The following is a 22,493-nucleotide window of genomic DNA, read 5'->3' on the forward strand; positions in this document are numbered from 1 at the left end:
CTGCAGCACCTGGTCAGGGTTCTGGATGGAGCACCTAGAGAGCTGGGTTGGGCCGGAGCTACTCCAGGCTTGGGGGTTGAGGGCAGGGCTCCACAGGCAGATGGCAGTACAGGGTGCAGGACATACCTGGTAAATGGCCGTCCCTGTCAGTGTGGCTGAAAGCACCAGCTTCAGCGGAAGACGGAATCCTGTAGTCCTCAAAGGAAGGAGTGTGGTGAACAGCACCACTCAGGCCCGGGAGCCCTCCTCCCTCCCAAGGGTCCCAGGAAAACAGCCAGCAGGACTCTGAATGACCAAGGCCAGGCCAGGGTCTTCCCCCTGTCCCAAGCTGGTAGTTGTCCCTGTTGATGATAAGGATTCCAGGGAGCAGGAGCCAGTCCTCCACTGAAGCTATTCTGTGCAAGGTAAAGTAACACCCCCTGTCACGCTCGGCCTCAGCTCCCAATCCCATACCTGGCTGTGGAGTGTAGATACAGTGTCTCAAGCAGACCCGGGCCCAGGACAGGAAGCCATGCTTGGAGGTGTGGGAGCTGCAGAAAGACCCAAGCAGGCGTGGGGTCCTCAGTGGAAGCCCCTTCCCTGAGGGCCAGCCCCAGAGGCTGGTCATTCTGCCCCTCTGCCCCTGCCATGCTGCCCAGTGCCAGCTTCCCAAGCACGGCTTCTAACCAGCCTGATCCACTGGCCCACAGAGGGTGTGTCGGAGACCCCACCTGCTTCCCAGCTTCTTCCTGCAAAGGAGGTTCCTCAGATATTCCTCAGAGTAGCTGCTCTGCAGCCCCTGTGGAGACAGACAATTGAACAAGCAGATGAGACCTGCCTCGACCCATTCATGGGTCCCTGGCTCAGGGAACTAGAGTGTTCACCAAGCAGGTGCTCCATAAAAACCTCTTGGCCATGGCTGTGGTGGTGAGTGCGGAGGGGGCTGACTTGTGGGTTTGAGATCCATGCACTCCAAAGCTTCCCTTTTCTCTCTCACAAATACAAGGCCAGTTTCCTGTCAAAGAACCATCAACGCCAGGAAGTTCTTCCTAAGATCTGTCTCCAACTCTCACCTGCTTTGCTCAGTCACATCTCATCACTGTTTCTTCCCACCCCTAGCCCTCTGGCCTCTGCCAGCTGAAACTGGGGCAAAGGGAAGCTGTGTCCCACGGGCACATCCCAGGCCAGGACACAGGAGGGGTCATTCCAGGTCAGACCCCCTCAGGCTTCTCCTCCTGCTACTACGCAAGGGAGATCACAAGGGTGACCAGATTTGTCTAAGCCACATTCCAGGCCTTAAGCTGCCTGTGAGGTGGCAGAGGTCCATGGGAAGATGGGGCGAGCCCCTGCCCTGAATCACTGGGAGAACATAGGCGATTGTCACTTGTTGCCATGACAACCCTGGGATCCAGGGCAGGAGTGGGTCAGCTCAAAGCTGATGGGGGTCCTTTGAGACTTAAACCTCTTTGACCAAAGTCCAAAGAGGATTTTGCACCTCTCAAGCCTGGGAGGAAATGCTGGCAATGAAGAGAGGGGTGGGGTGGTGGAAACCCTGGAAGGGAAGGTAAAGGGGCATGCCTCGGGCACCACGTGGCCCTGGGGGGTCGCTCCCTCTTCAGAGCCAGCTGTAAACAGGAGGGGACACGGGCTTCCTCGAGGAGTGTGAGCCTCAGCAGGGCAGTAGCTACAAGTGTTCAGAACTCCCTGCCTGCCACATGGGAGCCGAGCCTGGAGTCTGTGGGCCTTCTTGGACCAGAGAAGACCAAAATGGACCCAGAGCTCTCCACCCTGCCTAGGGATCTCACTCATTCTCTGGATTCAGTCTGACCTTGCCGAGCTAACACCCAGTCCCAGCCCCTCTGCTGAGCTCCACACTTTGAGCAACACACACTTAGGACCAAACATTGTCCCGGGAGCACCTGCTCCTCCCTCCACCTTCCCTGGGCCAGCAGCTGGCATCACCATCTACCTGCTGGCTGCCCAGGTGCCTCATCAAGCCTTTCCTTCCCCTGCCCTGTCTGAAGAGAATCCAAGCCCTTTGGCCTCTATGTCCTAAGCCTTTCTCCTAAGTCTGTCCTTCTTTCCCCTTTGAGGGCCTCTGCAGAGCTTTCCTCTTCCTCCTCCCTCACCAGAAAGATGTACTGGACCCCCCCTGCACCCGCAGTCCCAACACCCGCTGCACGTTTCACATTGCACTGTAGGTATTTGGTGCTGCATCTGTCTCCCCCACCACACTGGGAGCTCCTGGAGATCAGACACAAGTCCATCAGCTCCAAGTCCACAGCACTGAGCCCAGGGCCTGACATGGTAAGTCCTTAGAAGGCTTTTCAATAAGATCGAAGTATCTTCTAAGAATTCTCTTACCATGAGGCATTCATCCATCCATCTTTCCTTCCATACACCTTTCCTTTGACCCATCCACCCATCCATCCATCCATTCATCCATCTAATCAAAACTTCAAAAATATTTGCTGAGTATCTATTAAGGGCTAAGGCCTACCCAGTGCTGCAAATACAGCGAACAAAACAGACAGAAAACCATCTCTTCCCCTTTACTCATGCTCTTTCCTGTGCCTACAATGTCTGCTCCTTATTCTCTCCTCACTCTAGATCTCCCTGTCCTTCAGGCCCTTGCTAACGTCTACCTCCTCTAGGAAGCCCTCCCAGCCGTCCCCTTTATCTGAAATTATTCAACCACATTCAACCTAGAGTTGATTCATAATGCAATTCTGCCCTGGGTGCTTCCTTAATCATCTCAGTATGTGCAGAACTCGGATTAGGCACAAGGCTCCAGGCTGTCTCTCCAGCCAGATCTCAGTGTTTCACAGACAGAGCTATGACTCTCCTGGCTTCTGACTCAGTTCTGCTTTGTTAAGTCCCTACTATTCATACAGCCCAGTGCCGCAGGTATCCTGGGTGCCAGTCAAGGGCCAGCCCAGCCTTTGCCTGGGGAGGGAGGACTAAGCAGTCTCAGCAAATATTTTCTGAGCATCTGTTCTGTGCTGGGCCCTACATTAAGCACGGCCATGTATCTGGGACCACAGATATGGGGGAATAGGGCTGTCTTGGGTGCTGAGGAAAACCTTACCCCAAGCCTGCCCCTTTACCTTGGAGCCTGCTCCTGTCCTACGACTGAAGCTTCTCACCAGCTGCACAGGGTACCAAAGGCTCAGGAATCCGAGGCCCAGCAAGAGAGGCAGGGAGGCCAGCAGGGAATAGTACTTGTAGATCTGAACAAACAAACACCCAGACAGACTACCTTCCACCTTCTTCCCCCAGCCAAGAACCAGAATCCATTGCCCTTCCCACCTCACACTGGGCCCTGAGGATGGTCTGGGGGGTCATGGGAAGGCTTCAGCTCCGTGGTTCCCAAACCGCCACCCAGCGCAAACCTGCCCACTTCCCCTTCTTGAGCCCTGCAGAGAAGCTCACCCCTCCCCAGGCTCCTGGACCCCACAGGCCTGAGAGGAGCCAAGAGGAGGAGATAACTTGATTCCCTCCTGCCCACCACACCCACCTCAACCAGGGCTGGAATAAGCCCTGGAAAGAACACCTCTTTCTGTTTCTGTGTTCCCGGAGCATTAGGAACAGTTCTGAAAATCACACGAAAGCCTGACTTTGCCTACATATAGTTTTCAACCTAAACATCAGCAAAGTCTATGCCCTACTTCCCAGGGCTGAGGACTTCCTGGGGGTGGGCCTTTTGTATACTCATTCATTTATTTGTTGGTTCAATATACTTTTATTGAGAGCTTAGTATGTGCCACGTTCTAGGTGGTAAAAAAGAGCCACCAAGTCCCCCCTCTCAAAGCAACCTCTAGGTCTTCACCTCCACCCTGAGGGACTGGTGCTATCAGCTCCAGGGACGGATTCACCTCCACCCTGAGGCACTGGTGTTATCAGCTCCAGGGACGGATGCAGAAACAGTCTCAGAAAGGTGGCACTGTTTCCCCAAGGCACTTGGTACCACCTGGCATCATTTTGTTTGTGTAGCGTATCTCCCCTACTGAAATGACAGCTCTTGGGAGGCTAGGGACTGTGTTTGTCTTGTTCACAGCTGTAGTCCAGTGCCTGGAAATGTCCCTGGTACAGAGTAGGTGCTTCAAATATGTTGTTGAATGAATGGTTAAGCGAATGAATGAAGTGGTGAAGCTGGATTCACACTCAGGTTGTCTGGCTCTAAAGCCTGTACCATCACTCTTTGGGTTCTAGACTGGACAGCTTCACAGCTCCAGCCAGCAGCCAGTGAGCAAGGTCCTGAGGTTCTGGAATTCTCCTCTTGTCCCTCTAAGACCATCCCTGACTTCACACTTGCCGGCCTCCATCACGCTTCACTTCCATTCCCTCTCCAGCCTGACCAAAGGGAAGCTGGGGAATCACTAACACAGGCGTTGGGGGAGGGGGGCCATTTCAGGCTTTCTCTTCCACCTACTCTGCCCACTTTCCCTTCTCTGCCCCATCCTAGACTTAAAGCTCCTGAGGGCTGGGCCCAGCCGCCTTGTTCCCTGCCTCTCCCACAGAGCAGTCAATCTTGGAAGGGACATGTGTTTGAAGGCATGGAATCCCATGCACAATGGAAGGCTGCAGGGCGGCCCGTCATGGAACCAGAGCTCAAAGGAGGCACTGTGGTTTGAGTAGGTTGCTCTGCACGCCCCTCTGCCCTAGGCCATTGTGGTCAGCGGTTACCTTGGGTGCCTGGGGACACTCTGCCCTCTGCCAGACCTGGACACCAAGGTGGGCCCAGGACAGTGTGCTGCCGAGCAAGTGTGCAGCTCTGTGGCCAGCTGTGGCACAGGCGGCCAGAGGGTAGTAGAGGGCAGCGTAATAGAACAGTCCCAGCATCTTCCAGGCCCCTGGAAGGTGAAACAAGCAGAGAGACCCATGCTGGAAGAGCAGACATGAGGCCGGTGGTGAGCCCACCCAGGCCTCTCTCCTGTCTCCAGCTTCCAAGCCCTTCAGCACGTTCAGCAGGCAAGAGCCCTAGGTTCAAATCCAGGCTCTCACTAGTCTCAACTCTGATCTTGGGCAAGTTACCTCTTGGAGCCTCAGTTTTCCCACCTGTAAAATGGAAATAATCACAGTATATTAGCAAGGGAAAAATGAGAAGGTATATATATGACGCTTAGCATGGTGTCTGAGTAAATACTCAATTTAAGATACTACTTCCCTGGCTCTCAGTTCCTCCACTGCAAAATGGGGCTAATATGCATACTTTGTGGCGTCATTGTAAAGACTGGATGGTCTGAAGAGGTCATGTCTCAGGATAGTAGCCCATCTCATTGACAGCTATTCCTGTTACCCTCATCTCCTTGAGCTCCGCTTAAAACTCCGAGACCCCACACTATTCCCATCCCATCACACCAACCTCAGGGCCTGGGGGGCAGTGGGTACCTTGGCTAGGTGCTGAGGCAAGAGTCAGGAAGGGCAATGGGTCTTCGTCGGGGAGCAGCAAACACAGGGAGCTGAAGAGGACCATGAAGACAGCAGCAGGCACTGCCTGGGGCCTGTCCCCAGCCAAGAAATCCACAGGGCTAGCACAGAGGCAAGGACAGGGCAGGAAGGAGTTACTCAGCCCCTGCACCCCCATTACCTCCAGGCTGTATTCCATAAATCAAGGAGGTAGAGTCAGTCCCACTTTCTAGATGGGGGAATAAGACCCCTTTATTCATTCATTCCGTAGATATTTGTGGAGTGCCTCTTATCTACCAAGCTCTGGGTCCTGTGCCAAAGTGACTTGGGACATACATACAGTGGGAAGAAGCTCTAAGACTGCTCCCTCCGCCCACCCTGGAAGCTCCAGGAAGCAGCCACCTCCACACTAATTGGTCTGTCTGAGCTGGCAAACCTTCAGAGAACTCAGCGAGTCACAACATCCTTGTACAACGGCTGCCGCCCTGGGCTGGGTGTGGACCCGAGGCAGAGGGCAGACAGCGGGCATAGCTGTCCCAGGCATCACCCCTCTGGGCTCAGGGCAAGCCACTCAGACCCTCGGCTTCTGCACTGCAGCTTGCATTCACGCTCTGAGAGGTTCATTCTCCCTTAAGCACTGCCCCAGCCAGGGCAAGCTCTTTCTGGGGCCAACCGGAGACCCCAGGCTCGTTCCCTACAAAACCAGCACAGCAAGACCAGCCTCGGTGCACAGTCTGGGTTTGGGATGTGAAGCTGTCTATACCACCCATCACCTGCCCCAACCCTCTGGTCTCTCTCGCAGTAGCCTGCCCAGCCCCATCTCCTCAGGATCATGCCTGTCCAGGCAGGCTCTGGGGTCACAGGGCTGAAGGAGATAGGAGAAGAAAGTTCCAGCTATAGGGGCTAGAGGTCAGTCCCCATAAATCTGCCTTCAAGCATTAGGGTCCAGATGATACCCTCAGGGAAGACGAGGGTCAAGATGGCATTGGGATGGTCACGTCAATCCACATATGGAGGGCTGCCTGAGAAGGTACACTCTGAAGCTAGGTCATGTCAGGCTTGTTACCCTAGGGTCTGGGTTGGAGTCCTTTCTCCCAGGTGGGCTTGTGCAAGTTCCTCCCCTTCCTCTGGGGGTCCTGACTAAACCTGGAGACCTGGGTGGGCGTGAGGAAAGCCCCAGGCTAAGGGAGGTAGGGATGTCATTGAAGCCAGAGCTACCTTTTAGGTACCTAACAAATCACCCACCCTCCCAGAGTGACCCTGTCAGCTGGGCACCCTGAGTGGGGGTGCCCAGACATGGCACCAACCTGGGCAGGCCGGGCCTGCCGCGCACACAGTCAGGCCAGAGCTGGCGGCGCCTCACCAGCACGGCCAGGAGCAGCAGCACAAGGATCTAAAAGGAGAACGCAGAAGAGGGCTTGGGGTTCCCAGGCCTCCCCTGAGGGTCTGAGTTTGAGGGCTTGGACTCAGGCCCCGGGATATCCGCTACCTGCCCAGTGCACACTCCTGTGGCATCTCGGGGACTGGTCAAGGGGTGACAGACATCTGGGAGGTTGGACTTGCGTCCTGGTTTGGGCCCCCAGGCTGGGAGAACTCCCAGGTAGCTCCCCCCACCCAGGATCTCCCAGGGCCCCCATTCACCAGCCCCACTGGGAACACGGGTCCCACTGGCCAGGCTGGCAGTAGCTTTTGCAAGCCAGGTTCAACTTGGGTTGGACTCACTGACAGCGAGGCCAGGCAGGCGTGGTACAGGCCGGGTGGTACGCTGGTGTGGCAGGAGGGCACTTCCCTACAGAGCAAAGGAAGGCTGGCTCAGGCCTGCGACAGGCCCCACTGGGTGTGCAGAAGGGTCGGGGGTTCAAGACTGTTCACACTGAGGCTTTACCCGCTACCTCCCTCAACCCTCTGATCCCTCCTACACAAGCCTTCCCAGTCCCACCTTCTCAGGGTCATTCTGGGGCCCTCGTGTTCCTGTGATGTGCCGGCCCCATGCCAGGCTCTGGGGTTATAAGACTAAAGGAGATGGGAAGCTCCCAGGGGCAGCAGAGTGGACCGGCTCAGCTTGATCACTTATCCTTTTTTTTTTTCTTTTTTTTTTTTGAGACAGGGTCTTGCTGTGTCACCCAAGCTGGACTGCAGTGGCGATCTCGGCTCACTGCAGCCTCAGCCTCCTGGGCTCAAACGATCCTCCCACCTCAGCCTCCTGAGTAGCTGAGACCACAGGTGTGCACCACCACGCATGGCATTTTTTTTTCTGTATTTTTAGTAGAGACAGGGCCTCATCATGTCACCCAGGCTGGTCTTGGATTCCTGAGATCAAGCAATCCTCATGCCTCAGCCTCCCAAAGTGCTGGGATTACAGGTGTGAGCCACTGTGCCTGGCTGAGCACTTATTCTTGCTCACCCAGATGCTTCCTGTCCTTCAAGGCCTCCCCTCTCCAGGAAGCCCCTCTGACTGCTCCTGGTCTCACAGACCTCTTCTCAGAACTGTGGGTGAGCACACTACCTGGGTCAAGCAGTCAAGGGTTTGGCCCTATGATTTGCCCTCTACTCACTGCCATCTGAGGTTGGTCTGTGACTAAAATGATCTCCCCTGGTCTGTCTCTTTTCCGGCTTCCCTCTCAACGAGAGCCTCCGTGGACAGCCATGCAGGTTGGCCACTGCAAAAAGATGCTCAGCCAAGGGAACGAGCAGGCCACCCTGCTCACCAAACCCAGCACCCGCTGAACTGAATGCACCTAACTGGGGATCCCTTTCTCTAATTCCACAGAAGCTCTCTATGGCCTGGCAATGGTCCTGCACTCACCCTGGCTGAGCACAGAGGTAGACCCACAGTGGAGATAGGAGTCACTGAGGACAATGAAACCCTCCACTTCCCCAGCAGAATCATGTGGTGGAGAAAGGGAGTGAGGCAGGAGTCCTGAGCTCAGGGCTGCCCCTGGCCCTGGGAGATCAGGCAGGACTGGGTCCCTGGGGAGCGGTAGAGCTAAGGGTTTTCCCAGCTTGGGCCTGGGAGAGCCAGAGGGAGGATGGCAGCATGGGTGAGACTAGTGCGGTCTGGTGGGCGAGGGCCTGAGATGGAGCCTGGGCTGCGGCCAGTCCCTGCTTGCCCAGAGGGCTCAGCCTCCTGCCAGCACACTCTCCACTGCATGAAAAGAGGCATCAAGGCCGCATTATCCAGGGGAGCACAGATCCCTGGGACCCTCTGCTGGGTCAGCTTGGTCTGTCCTGCTCACTTTCTCTCAGGAAATCCCAGCGGTTGAGCGGTGGGAAAGAAACCAGCCACTTGGTGGACAGGCAGAGTAAGTCAGCTCTGGACAGCTTCTTGGCCAGGAGATCAGCCTCTTCCCAAAGTAGAACTGGGGTCCTGAGTAGCTGCCATGCAGGGAGCAGGTTTCCACCGTTGGTGCTCCAGTCTCAGGCTCCCCACCTCCAGCTCCAAGGCCTCTCATTCCAGTGTACAGGGCAGCCCTCCCTCTCAGCCTGCATCTCCCTGCATGACTAGGTCCTGCTCCACCTGTATACCTGGGCCCAGCAGGGACTTGGAAAACTGTCCCTGGAGTACTTTGACCATTTTCCTATGGACCTTACCCCAAACCACTCCCACCCCCAGAAACGCCCTCCAGGGCCCTGCTTGGGGGAGCCTCTGGCCCTTTCTGTATCACCTGAGGTCCCCATCTGACCTCTCAGCTCAGTGTGAGGGGTCAGATGGGGATCTCAAGCGGCACAGAAATGAGCAAAGGTTTGGCTGGTGGCTTATGGCCCCATGTTTTGTGCCATGGGACAGCCAGGATGGCACAGACATAAAGACCTTGGAGAGGGTGGCGAGCTTGATCCTGGGACAGGCACAGCAGGTGCTGAAGGATGCAGAGGAGGGAGAACTTTGGGCCAAAGGAGGTGGCATCTGATTGAGTTTAAAAGATGGTTACTGGCCGGGCGCAGTGGCTCACACCTGTAATCCCAGCTCTTTGGGAGACCGAGGCAGGCAGATCACCCAAGGTCAAGAGTTCGAGACCAGCCTGGCCAACATGGTGAAGCCCCGTCCCCACTAAAAATACAAAAAACTTAGCTGAGCGTGGTGGTGTGCACCTGTAATCCCAGCTACTCGGGAGGATGAGGCAGAAGAATCCCTTGAAATGGGGAGCAGAGCTTGCAGTGAGCCAAGATCGCGCCACTGCACTCCAGCCTGGGCAACAAGAGCGAGACTCCATCTCAAAAAATAAATAAATAAAAGATGGTTGACATCTCTTTAGGCAAAGAAGGGGAAAAGGCAGCTCCAGGTGGAGGGAAGTGCATGAGGAAGCAGAGGGGCAGGCAACAGGCAGCGTGGCTGGGGCTGGTCAAGGCCTCTAGTTTGATTGCAGCCCAGAGGTGAGGTAAGATGAGGTTACAGCAAGCATGGGAGGTCCTGGGAAGCCACTGAGGATATTTGAGCCATTGAATGTTCAGGATTTTAGGAAATTTCTGTGGCTGACTCCACTGCCATCAGTGTTCATCCACCCCAACTCCAGCCTGAGAGTGCTGGGGCACTGGGCACTCCAGAGCTCTTCAAAGCTCTGAAGCAACATGTCCCCAGGGTATCTGACTCACAGACAGAGGTGAACCCAAGTTCATCTCCTCGGGATTTCCCGAGCTCCCAATTTTCTGCTCCCACTTCAGGGGAAGGGGGATGGCAGGCAGCTTAATTGGTTTGGCTAAGTAAGTAGATTCAAACAAATCTCTTTATTCTGACAGGTGCCACGCCCTGCAGTGGGAGAAAGGAGCTGAATCTTCTCGATGTCACCCACATGAGGGACTGGACTCCCCATCACCTAGTGCCTGACATACACACAACTTTATTCTGAGACCATGCTACAGCTACAGGCACCTGGCTCCCGGCCAGTGGCCGGGCCCTGAGGCTCCCAAGGACACAGCTTCAGATTAGAGCCTTCACCTAGGTCAGAAACCATCCTCATGGGTTCCTAGGCCTCTCCTCATTCTGGTCCCTCGCAGCCCACACATACACAGTAGGACATGTGGAGCCCACAGGCTCTCGGTCAATCAGGCAAGAAGAGTGGGGAGCACGCCCTTGCTGACTGCAGGCTATTTTCCAGGTGGTCAGAACCCTGAGTCCTCCAAACAACAGCTCCTTCCCCGAGGCCTGGGCGGAGCCTCTGTCCCTCCTGGATGACCCAAGCCCAGCCAGGCTGCAGCCCCAGCCCCTGGGGAGGCACGCAAGGATTTTTCCTTCTCAAGTTTCAGGTTTTGATGGAGAACAGATGTGCACACATCTGGCTCGGCAACCCCCAGCCTCACCTTTCTACTTCTCCAAACCCTCAGACAGAGCAGGGAGGTAGGGGATGGGGCCAGGCCTGGGAACAACAAGGGAGAACTGGCTCTGGGTCCTACACAGGCAAGGTATCCTGGCAGGAGGTGGGGGACACAGAAGGGGTCCAGCTCCTCCACCAGGGCGCCCAGACTAAACCCCAGTAGAATGGACCCAGGCAAAGCCGCTGTGGCCGGGTTCTCAGGCCACCCGGGGGCGGGCTGCCTCCCTGCTCCCATCCTCGCCTGAGCTGGCCTCAGCACTCTTGCTGAAGGGAATAGGCTCTCCTCATCCTCTAAGACCATCCAAAGACAACAAAGGTGCCTGTTTGCTCAGTGACTTCTTCCCAGGCTTTCTCCCTTTGGTTCTCTGCCTTCACCGAATCCCCCAGCCTGCCCAGAGAACCTGACACTTTGGAAACACCACACCCAAATGCTCACCACAGAGACCAATAACCCCTTGAAGACAGGTCTGCTTGCCTCAACTGCTCCCAGCAGCTTCCCCATCCTGGCTATGGGCCAGAATCACCCAGGGAGCCATCCTTGCGGATCTGAATCTGCAAAGAACACTAAAGGAATCTGTATTTTTAACGCATCACACAGGTGCTTAGGTATCTTTACAGCAGGGTGAGGGGTCTTGTTCTCATGTAGCAGAAGCAGAGACTGAATGAACCCCAGAGAGGCTGTGACTTGCCCAAGGTCTCACAGCAAATGAGTGGCAAAGCCAGACCTAGCAGCCCCTGACCAGGAGCTGCTCCCCGGCCAGTTGCAACCTCTGCCATCACCCCATTCTGATGGCCGACAGAGTGAGGTTGGGGCGTTCCACACTTACCCCTCTGGCTGGAGCTCCTCGCCGCCCTGGGGCTCATCGATGTACCAGCTGCCATAGGAGTAGTCCTCTGTGGCCCCGAGGGAGGTCTGGTTCCCTGCTGGCTGGGACGACATTCTCCGGCCCTTCTTCTTTGACCCCAGGCGAGAGAAAAAAAAGCCACTATGGATGTGAAAAGAGGCTTAAAAGAGAGAGAGAGAAAAAAAAAGAAAGATGGAAAACCCAAACAAAGAAACATTTCTCTTTAATCCTGAAGGTTACTTTCTTACTTTTAGCTCTCTGGGAAAAGCCCGTCTGGGACTGAGGGCCTGAGCAAGCTGGCACAGGAGGAGGACAGGGCCTCTCGTGTCCCCTCCTCCCTTCCCGCCCATCGCACCGGTCCTGCAGAGATAGCTGTCCCCTTGGGGCCCCGGGGCTCCTGCTGGCGCATCTGTCTGTCTGACCAACCACCAGCAGGCGTTTGTTCAAAGGACCATTTTCAAAGAAGGCTTGTCCAGTCCGAGCTGCTTAGAGAGACGCCCCTTCCTTCCCCCTTCCCAAGCCCACCTAGACAGACCCACAGACACACCAGAAGGGAGGCCCAGGGAGGAAGGAGTTGCCGAGATGAAAGGGTAGGCAGGCCACAGCCAGCTCCGCACTGCCTGCCTGGGCCCTCCCAGCTGGGCTCCCTTCCCCTCCCCCAGCCTCAGCCTGCCCCTTTCTGGCCCCTTTGGGCCTCGGTGCTGGAAACACACCATAATCCTTGACAAAGCCCCCCTCCTGGGGGAGGAGGCCCCAGCACCATTGGCGGCCTGAGCGCTGCAAGGGTGTGGCCAGGAGCCACCCCCACCCCCGCACCTGACTTCACACACATACCTGCCTTCAGCGCCTGCCCCAGAGCTCCCACGCCCCTGCCCGCCACATCTGCAGTGCCCCACACAGACAGGAGACCAGCATTGCAGCAACAACCGAGGGAGACCAACTGCTGGGGCTGGGCTGGGGCGGAGGCAGGGAAGGGGAATCTGTCCGTTCCCTCTCCTAGGGTTTCCATGAAGGAGGCAACATGTGTCCACTGGTAAACCCTTTTTGTTCCTACAACTTGATTTCACAAGGAGATAACTCACCCCCACAAGGCGGAAATTAGCTCTTTAAACACAAACCAGACCCACGGGTAGGCAAGAGGAGCCCCGCCTGCCTTCTGCTCCTCCTGGAGTGAGGTTGAGGGTGAGCAAGGCAAGGTCTGGGCCAGGGAGGAGGGCTCCTCCTCATTCTCCCTCCCCAGGAGCAGGACCCGTGCCCCAGCCTGAAGGGAGGGGCGAGAGGCAGAAGAAGGTAGAAAGCAGTTCTCAGGCCACAGTCCCTGGTGGAGGTTTAGGCCCCTGCAACTGTGAGGGTCTCTGTCTTTCCAATACCCTACAAGGGACTTGGGCTTTGACCCTATCAGCTAAGACAGTCATTCAACAGCTTTTTTAAAAAGACATTATTCATTTAGTCTTTTAACTTAAATGTATTGAACACCCACTATGTGCCAGCACTGTTCTGAGCCCTGAGGCAGGAGACATTAGAGTTCACGGGGAACACGGCCAGATAACTAAATCCCCTCCGAAGTCTGAGGGTTACAAAGGGAAGCACAGGCTGAGCTGGTCTGTACCATGGGAAACCAAATTTAGTCCAAGAGTATTTGGGAGTAGGGGGAGATTCTGAAGAAAATAACCTTTCCATGGTGATCTGAAGGGCAGAGAAGAGTCAGCTGAGCAGAGGGTGGCAGGCACAGGATGGGGATGGGGGTGGGGGGAAGTGTGATCCCCACAGAGGAAACAGCAAGGGTGAAGTCTCAGAGTAAACAGGGCTTGAAATCCTGGAGGAGGCTGTCATTCAAATTCCCAAGCCCACAGGGCAGGATTAGGGGCTGAGCACCCTGCTAGCCTGAGTTCCTCCCCATTCTTTCCAAATGGCCCTTCTCGCAGGAAGAGGGTTCTGTTGCTCTCCACCATCCCACAGAGATATCAGCGCCTGCAGACTCAGGGCTGAACCCGAGCTTTATTTGATGTAATGCAGGAACCCACACTGGCCCTTCTGATCCCAGGGATGCGGGAAACTTGCCTTCCAGGCGCCGGTGCGAGCCTCTGGAGGGCGGGACTCTATCCCTGCCTTCCCTCCTCCTGCCTTCCCCTGATGCACAGCGCCTGGCCCTTGGGTAAGAAGGACTTTAGAAAGTGAGCTTGGCAAAGCCATTGCTTGTTCTGGCGGTCAGTATTCATTAGTGGGCCTGTCCTACACAGGCTGCTGCTGTGCCCTGAGGTTCACCAGCTGGGCTTCCCAGAGCCCCCGTGCCCACACCAGAGCCCAGCAAGCCCTTCCCTGCTCAGGGGTCTCAGACTCTTACCTTAGGGAGCAACCGACTCCCATCTGATTTTAAATCCATCTCCAACCATTGGAGTCCAGTTCCAGACAGGGAGCCCACTCCCTCTACAAGGCAGCGATGTCTGGGGTTAGACATCCTTGCCTATCAGAAACCATGCCCTTTGGCCAGGTGTGGTGGCTTACACTTGTAATCCTAGCACTTTGGGAGGCCGAGGTGTGTGGATCACCTGAGGTCAGGAGTTGGAGACCCACCCTGGCCAACATGGCAAAACCCCGTCTCTACTAAAAATACAAAAAATTAGCCGGGCATACTGGTATGCGCCTGTAATCCCAGCTACTAGGAAGGCTGAGGTAGGAGAATGGCTTGAACCCGGGGTGGGGGGGTGGTGCTGAGGGTGCAGTGAGCCGAGATCGTGCCATTGCACTCCAGCCTGGACAAAAGAGGGAAACTCCATCTCAAAAAAAAAAAAAAGAAACCATCCTCTTCCTTGGAGGAAGCCTAACTCTGCCTTCCCCAGGCTGGTTTGGCAGTGAGCAAGATGAGTCAAGCCCTGTACCAAATGGAACCTGATGTATGGTAGGGCTTGAGGGACACGACACGAGAGGGGAAGAGAAGAGAGACAGACGGGAGTTGGCTGTTTGCGATGAGGTGGTCAGGGAAGTCCTCACTGGGAAGGTGGTATGTCGCTGATACCTGAGGGGAGAGAGGGAGGTACCAGTTGGGGACTGGGGTCATCTGTTCTGCGTTGATCTAAAGGAAAGCCTGACTCTGGGTAACTTATAGGGAAAGGGGGTTTATGTGGCTCACAGTTCTGCAGGCTGTGCAGGAAGCAGCACGGCACCAGCATCAGCTTCTGGGGAGGGCCTCAGGAAACCTACAATCATGATGGAAGGTGAAGGGGAGTCAGGCAGGACACTTGGCGAGAGAGGGAGCAGGAGAGATGCCAGGCACTTACCAATAGCCAGCTCTCACATGAACTGATAGAGCAAGAACTCCCTCATCACCGCAGGGAAGGCACCAAGCCATTCAGGAGGGATTCTCCACAGTGACCCAAACACCACACACCAGACTCCACTTCCAACATTGGGGGTCACTTTCAACATGAGATTTGGAGGGAACACACATCCAAACCATATCAGGCACTGAGGAAAGGCAATCAGGTTGCCTGAAGGAGCCTCCATCCACCCAGGGGCTGCAGTCAGGCTGGCAGAAAGGGACCCCAGCCGAGTCCAGGCACAGTCCCTTCCCCACCCCCCATGGAGAACCCAGTGCCAACAATGCCACCTCCCTCCTCATGGGGAGACACAGAGCACAGAGGCCACCAAAGGAGGCCTTAAGCAGAGGGGAGGAAATGGTGAGCTTCGTCCTTTTCACCTGGCGTGGGCCTAGCAGGCAGAGGGCAGCCTTGTGCCCGGTACTTTGGCCAGGCCAGAGCTGGAAGGTCCAGAGGTAAAGGCCAGGTTTCTGCATGGCAGAGGAGAACGCCTGGTTGGGGAGGCCACCTAGCTGGATTTGAACCCTGGGACTGGCTATGTGGCCTTGAGTGAGTCTTTTCCCTTCTATGGGTCTCACTGGCCTCTATCAAATCCAGCCTGGAGATTCTCCAGTTGTGAACTCTCCCCTCAAGGCACCCCTCCCTGCATGCCAGTAACCAGTTGTAACAAGAAGCTCACAGAGAGTGGTTGTGACTTCCTAGGTGAACCCATTGCTTCCCACCTGCCCCCTCCTGGCCCACAGCTGCCCTGCCCAGTCTGGTGGGGGCAGAGGGGCAGGCTGAGTTGAAGATCCATGGATAGCGGGTAGCCGTGTGGCTCAAGCTGCAAGGTGAGCCCACTTCTTGAGCCCAAGGTACCTCCTCAGCTTGGGGCTAGAATCGCTTGGAGCTCCCATCTGCAAAATGGGAGGCTTGCCTCTGAGCTATTAGGAAAGATGCTACCTGGGCAGATGGCAGGAGGCAAAAAGTGTTAGGAAGAGAAGGATGGTAATGATGTGCCCCTGAAGAATTTCTCCAAAAGCCTGGGCAGCAGAGTCAAGGGCCTGCCCTCTGGAGCTGGCTTTAAAGGGGCACTGATACCCAGGAAGGTCCAGCCCTGCCCTCAGGAGAGGGCAGGCTGGAGAGCAAAAGTGCTCAAAAGACAGAACTGCCAAAGACTGAGGAGCAGGGAGGGAAAGGAGGAGATGGCTTGTGCAGTTTTGCAGGCTCCCTGGAGGAGGGGGCCTGGAGCAGGGAACTGAAGCCATGGAAGATCTGGAATGATAGCAAGAATGAATTTACACGTGTCTCAGGAGTGCCAAGAAGGGAAGTCTGAGAGACAAGGAGAGAGCAGCATAGGGGTCAGGGCAGGGCTGCCTCGCTGTGGCCAGCATGAGCCCACGTGGGCACTCAGATGAGGCTGATGCCAGTATCCAACAAGCAGCTCAAGCCAGCAGGACTCCCAGCTGGGCACAGATTGGCAGGTGGCTAAGCCCTGCTCAATATGAGAGGAGGTCCTAAAAAGCTTCTGGACTTTGAGCCAATGAAGGCCATCTGCCATTTGGGCTTGGCACAGAGCTGCTACGCCCCTCGGGTTGGAGCTGGCCCATGAAGGCCTTGGGACAGGGCTTCCTTCCTCTCATGTTTTTGTTCAAGTTGATTAAACCTGAGGAATTTTTGCATCCAGGAACAGAGGCCCACGTGCATGCCTTCGGCAGCCTGTGATTATCAAATCCTCAAAGGGCAAAGTGCTAAGCTTAGAAGAAGCTAACAGCAGGCCAGAAGGAATGGGGAAGGCCAGCAGCATCCCCAGAACCTCAGAAACATCCCCTCAAGGACTCCCAGATCTGCCAGAGCACCTCCAGAATCTCAGCAACATTCCTGAGTTTCAGTAATGCCGTAAGAACCCCTCCAACCTCAGTATTGCCCCGAAGAACCCCCAGACCTTCAGTAACACATGAGAACCACTACAACAACTTCAGGACACTCAAACTCCGGCAAATCAACCACAGATTGGAACAAGATGTTCAAAAGCCTGTGAGCATTTGCAGAAAGCCTGGAGACCCCTGTTGCTCTCCACCCTCCCATCTCTGAGTCCTACAGCAAACCCAATAGTTCTACAACACTCAAACCTCAGGAACACCCCCAACTCCCACAGCACAGAAGAGAATGCCCAAGAAAGGGGCTTCAGTCCAGGAGCTGGGGGATGGCCCCTGTGCTTACCTGTGCAGCCCAGTCCCCTTGAGAATCCATGAATAAGCAGCCAAGAAAGTCAACCTCATGCGGACCCGTGAGCTCAGAGTGTGCCCTCAGTGGCGCAGCACACTCACACACACATCCTACAGCCCTTTGCACACACACGTGCTTAATTCTGGCACCAGACCAAGTCTGCCTCCACCCAGTGGGCTGGAAGGCAGTGTCGTTGGCTGCCGTGCTCACGGCAGGAAGAGTATGGATGGCTGTCCACCTCCTGTCTCTCTATGTCCTACCTCCCCTGCCATGTGGGAGGGTCAGAAGCACCAGCTGATGTGCCCTTCCTGCAATTCTCATGCCCCCTCACCAACAGCATCATCATAACATAAAGGATTTAGACCAGGCTCTCGTATGAAGGTGGACACTGGTGAGGAGGAGGAGGAGGAGGGTAGCCGGCTGTTCCAGGGGAGCAGCATGTTCTTTCCCTCTCAGAGAGCTAGGCTAGTACTGACCTGGAGGAGGGAAGGCAGATTTCAGCTCAGGACAAAGGTAGCCTTCGTACTCTAACAGAGTAGTGAGGGCCCCATCAAGGGAGGCAATCAAGAAGAGGCTGTTAACATCAATATGCAACAGAGGGTTTCCTGCCTTCAGAGGACTAGACACAAGGCCATGAAGATTCCCCAGCTATAAGAGCCCCACATTCTCTGTTCCCACCACGTTTCTCCCTGGAGAAGGTCACCATGGTGTGTCCTTGAGATGTAGGCTTTATGCTGCCTTCCTTCTTCACTGAGGACATTGACTGCTGGGCAGATTCCCTGACTTCTCTCTCCTTGTTCCGCTGCTGACCACAGGACAGGGCTCTCCACCAACGTCTTGCTCACAGGTGGTCAGATCCAACTCAGACAGGACTCTGTGAATGTCTCACGGCCTTTTGGAGCCCCTCAGTGTCCCCTGAGGGCAGCCCTCCCCAGGTCTCCGACATTATTCATCAGAATTGCTCCAGCCTGTGACTCTGCTCACTTCCTGCCCCTAGGCCCTGATTCCTGCTCACTCCCCATCCCTCACCCCATGTACCTTCTCCCTGTTCCCTGACCTGTTCCAATCCCATCTGGCCTCCCAGGCTTGGCTCCAGCCTACCTCCAACCAGGGCGCTCTCCTGACCTCTCCTTTCCTTGTCTCTTTCCTTTCCTTTATTGATCACTCCCGGAAACTTGTCCCTCCAGGCAAGCAGGATGCTCTCAACACAGGGCCTCCTCCTCTGAGCCTGGCTCCAGCTAGGCTGGGATCCTAGAGGGGTGGCTGGTTGTGTGGTCTCGGCAGTTGGCCCTGAGCAGTGGACCCAGCACCTGCTTTAAAAGGTGCTTGATCTGCTCCTCCCGGAAGACAGCTCCCTCCTTCCCCAGTCTGGCTCTGCCCCTCCTCCTGCCCTCATAGACCTCCTGCCCCTGATTCCAGGATCAGAGGAGCCCACCCCACCCCCATCTCCAGCTCAGGCGCAGAGCAGGGGCTGGGGCCCCACACAACACACAGGGAGGCTTGTCTCCAGCAGTAGAGCCTCTCCACACCCCCAAACCATTTGCTCGAAACTTGATCTCCTTGGCCCTCAGGCTTCTCAGTGGAGAAGCCTGCACAGGGCTTTGATGGCTGAGTTTCCCCAGATGTGTGGCCTTAGAGAAGCTGAGGAACCCCCTACTTACACCCATTTGTCCCCATCTCTCACTCCCAGGGGGCCACTGCCTGATGAATTGCTGGAGGGGAACCACCAGCTCAGCTTTTAATAACCGGATCCGCATCCTGCTGCCCAGCTGGGCTGAGGGCCCTGACCATGCTAAGGGGAGTCATCACGGGGCTTCAGGGATGGAATCCCAGATATGATCTATTCCTGGGGGAAGTGAAAAAGGCCTCCTCGGAGATTTCTCTTCTATTTCTCACTCCTCACAGACAGGCTGGCGTTCTGGAGTCCTGCTCTTTGCCCCAAGTACATGCCTGCAACCTCCAAGGCTGCAGGACAGTCAACTGCATCGCCCCTCACCTGAGCACAGGCTCACCCTGCCCTCCTTCCCCTTCCTAGAGGGGGCATCCTGCAGGGATACAGACAAGACTGGGGAAGGAAATAGTGCTCAGAGGGTGCTCCAACTGAGTGCTGCGGCAAGCAGGGCGGGGAGGGAGTAGATAAAGTCCGGGCCAAGAAGCAGGGCCCTAAATTCTCAGGAGAAGGGCCCTGGACAGGCGGTCTCTTCTTCCTTGAAGGAGAAAGGGAGTGCTACCTATAAAAATGTGGGACCACAGGCTTTTGTATGTAAGATTGGCTTCCAATGATAGTGAAAGACCCTGGAAGAGAGGACTAATAAGGGGGATGATGCCAGAGCCAGGCCTGCCCAGTGGGAGGCAGGGAGAGAGGGAGAGAGAGCAGCTCAAGCCGAGACAGGGAAGCAGCCAGCCAGCTTGGATCTGATCACCATCTTGTCCATGGAGAAAAGGATTTTTAGTTCCAAAGGGTTAAACCCACATAAAGAGAAAATTAACCTTTGGCACACTTTTAGGAATCCATTCCCAAGGAATGCCTGTGTGCATGTATATGGAGACAAAATTCCCAAGGCCGTTTGTAATGGCAAAAATAATTGGCAACAACCCCAATATCCATCCATAAATGCTGATAAATTGACACGCTGAAGTACTATTTTGCTGTTAAAAAGAATGAGGTAATTCTCTGTGGACTGACGTGGCAGAACCTCCAAGACGTATCGCCAAGTAACAGTAACCAAGAAAGCAAGTTGCTGAACAATACATAAATCGTGATCTCATTTTATGCTTCTTTAACTAGGTAGACATATGTGTATGTATGTGTGTATACATAAAAAGTGAATCTGGCAGACACACAGCAAACTGTTCACAGTGGTCACACTTGGGGGAGGGATGAATTTTGGAGAATGAAGGAGGATTTTTCACTTGTTTGAAATGTATATTTTAAAACTCATATTGCATGTGTAATTCTTTTTAAATAAGCCTGCTATGAGTAAGGATCTGTGAAGGCATCACTGAGCTGTGTGAAACTGATTCCATCCCCAGCGCAGTATTGCACATTTCCCAGTCTCCCTTGAAGCTAGATGTAGCCCTTAGACTAAGTGTTGGCCAGTGACTTGGACAAAGAGTATTGTGCGTAATTCCCAGGTTGTGTTCTTAAAAAGAGAGGTGTTTTCTTTGCCCCTCCTCCTTCTAGCTGGCTGAAAAACAGTTGTGATAGCTGGATCTCAGGCAGCCATCTTGGACTACGAGATAGAAGCCATGAGTTAAGTAGAATAGAGCAGTAAGTTAGCGGCAAAGACAGAGCCTTAGCTAAGGCCAGGTTATAAGGCTGAAGGAGACTCCTGCTGTACCCCAGACTCCATCACATCCAAAAGAAACTTAAGCCCAGAGAGGCCACATGATGCGCCAGGGTCAGTGACTGACCTAGGGAAAGTTTTACCAGAGATTCCCCACCACCACTACCACACACACACACATGCACACACACATACCCCTCACTGCTTTTCCTCAAGAACATTCCTTCCTAGAGCTTGGACTCTGTTTCACTATATGGTTGGGGGACTCCTGGGATTGAGGGAAGGCCCCCAGTGTTGATTAAGCCAAATGGCAGGATTGGGACACACCTCTCAATACTCTGTCAGATAACACAGCAGAACCCCTGCCCACTGGTAGGTCTGCCTGTCAATATCTGCACCTGGCTTCTTTCTTTCTCTCTTTCTTTTTCTTTTCTTTTCTTTTTTTTTTTTTTTTTGAGACGGAATTTCAGTCTTATTGCCCAGGCTGGAGTGCAATGGCGCTATCGCGGCCCACTGCAACCTCTGCCTCCCCGGTTCAAGCGATTCTCCTGCTCCAGCCTCCTGAGTAGCTGGGATTACAGGCATGCACCACCGTGCCCAGTTAAATTTTTTTGTATTTTTAGTAGAGACGAGGTTTCTCCATGTTGGTCAGGCTAGTCTCGAACTCCTGACCTCAGGTCATCTGCCCACCTCAGCCTCCCAAAGTGCTGGGATTACAAGCGTAAGCCACAGTGCTCGGCCCCTTTCTCTCTTTTTATGTTTGTCCTCCTGTCTGCCTTTTTGCCCCTGTCCATCAGTCTCTGCCTGTCCCTCATATGCCACTCTCTGTTTCACCCACTCTGTGTCTGACTCAATCTCCCTCCTTTCCTTCTGTCTCTCTCTACTTTCCTTCTGTCTCTCCTTCTCCTTCTTTCTCTGTCTAACTCTGTGTTTCTATCACTCTCTCTGTTGTTTCCTTTTGGTTTCTCTCTCCTGCTCTTTGTTTTGCTCCCCATTCCCCAGTCTGGCTGTGAAGTTTGCATCTCTCCTCTTAAAGGTTTTAGGCAGTACATTTTCTAAGCTAGCCCAGGCCATGCCTAAATCTCTGATCTTGGGCCTTGTCTTGTGCTGACTCCATGCTGCCCCTGCCATCTCCTGCCCTCTTTCCCACCTTACCTGCTCTGTCTGTCCCCAGTGCTGCAGGATGAGTGGTGCTGGTCTCAGGATCCACAGTCTTCAGGGCCCTGGGCTTAGACACCATCTCAGGGGTTTGTGCCTTCAGAGCCTGGTGGAGCAGCCAAGCAACTGGGCACATGAAGGCAAAGGTCAGTGCTGCTGAGCAGTAAGGCTACCCTCTCCCTCCCGCCAGACCAGGAACTTTAGCCCCTCCAAGGCAAGGCTGGCAGAGGGGGGCTGTCAGGGCAAGCACAGGGATCACTGATGCTGCCCTGGCTCCCCTCCTCCAGCTCCTCCTCAACTGGAGGTCAGAGCAAAAGGACTTGAGGGATGGCCCAAGACTCTCCTGACAGTGCTTGGTGCTGGAGCCCAGAGCAGGAGGCCAAGAGAGGAAAAGTGTGTTATCCGATGGCACTGGCGTGACAGACAGGATCACAGTTATTACTCGTGACAGAAAGCTTCAAAGTAGCCAGGCCCCTCGGTGGAAGGAAGAGACTAGGCTTCTAATTTTGTCTTTACTACTTACTGGCTGAGTGACCACAAATGCAGCCTGTTGGAACTCAGAAAATAACACCCCAAAATGAAAGCCTCAGAAGCAAAAGTGACCTAGCTTTCTCTTGCCCTCCTGTCTCTCAGACCCGTTCTCCCCCAAGGACAGATGTAGAAATGAGAATCCCTGCTCCTCCAGGTGGGTCATAGAAATCAAAACCCCTTTTCCCCAAAGCCAGCCATAAAGCCTACAGACTCTAACTTTCCCCGATTTCTGTGTAAAAATGGGCCACAAAGAAATTCTCAGGCCTAGGTGGGGCACGGTGGCTCACACCTGTAATCCCAGCACTTTGGGAGGCCAAGACGGGTGTATCATTTGAGGTCAGGAGTTCGAGACCAGCATGGCTGACATGATGAAACCCCGTCTCTATTAAAAACGCAAAAATTAGCCAGGCAGTAGTGGTGCACACCTGTAATCCCAGCTACTTGGGAGGT

General features: G+C 54.7%; 1 protein-coding gene across 7 annotated transcripts in view; it reads right to left on the bottom strand.

Annotated features, from left to right (window-relative positions):
- Positions 1–21,642, bottom strand: part of STRA6 (signaling receptor and transporter of retinol STRA6) — a 33,329-nt gene extending 11,687 nt beyond the window's left edge. Inside the window, exons 1-11 of one of the 7 annotated variants that reach the window (XM_017874921.1) lie at positions 21,510–21,642; positions 11,525–11,652; positions 7,111–7,177; positions 6,696–6,781; positions 5,371–5,510; positions 5,014–5,037; positions 4,666–4,832; positions 3,087–3,209; positions 711–778; positions 454–530; positions 127–188 (exon numbers count right to left, since the gene is read on the bottom strand). In XM_017874921.1, the coding sequence (XP_017730410.1) occupies positions 127–188; positions 454–530; positions 711–778; positions 3,087–3,209; positions 4,666–4,832; positions 5,014–5,037; positions 5,371–5,510; positions 6,696–6,781; positions 7,111–7,177; positions 11,525–11,637 (927 nt within the window). In that variant the 5' untranslated portion in view covers positions 11,638–11,652; positions 21,510–21,642. Of the gene's footprint in view, positions 1–126; positions 189–453; positions 531–710; positions 779–3,086; positions 3,210–4,665; positions 4,833–5,013; positions 5,038–5,370; positions 5,511–6,695; positions 6,782–7,110; positions 7,178–11,524; positions 11,703–17,061; positions 17,419–18,168; positions 18,356–21,509 lie in introns of those variants that run through there. The other 6 variants (XM_017874915.1, XM_017874920.1, XM_017874918.1 and 3 more) reach the window with 6 other exon arrangements.
- Between the last annotated feature and the right edge of the window lie 851 nt (positions 21,643–22,493).

The sequence above is a fragment of the Rhinopithecus bieti genome, unplaced genomic scaffold (genome assembly GCF_001698545.2).
Source record: "Rhinopithecus bieti isolate Rb0 unplaced genomic scaffold, ASM169854v2 scaffold_9693, whole genome shotgun sequence".
Taxonomy (NCBI): Eukaryota; Metazoa; Chordata; class Mammalia; order Primates; family Cercopithecidae; genus Rhinopithecus; species Rhinopithecus bieti.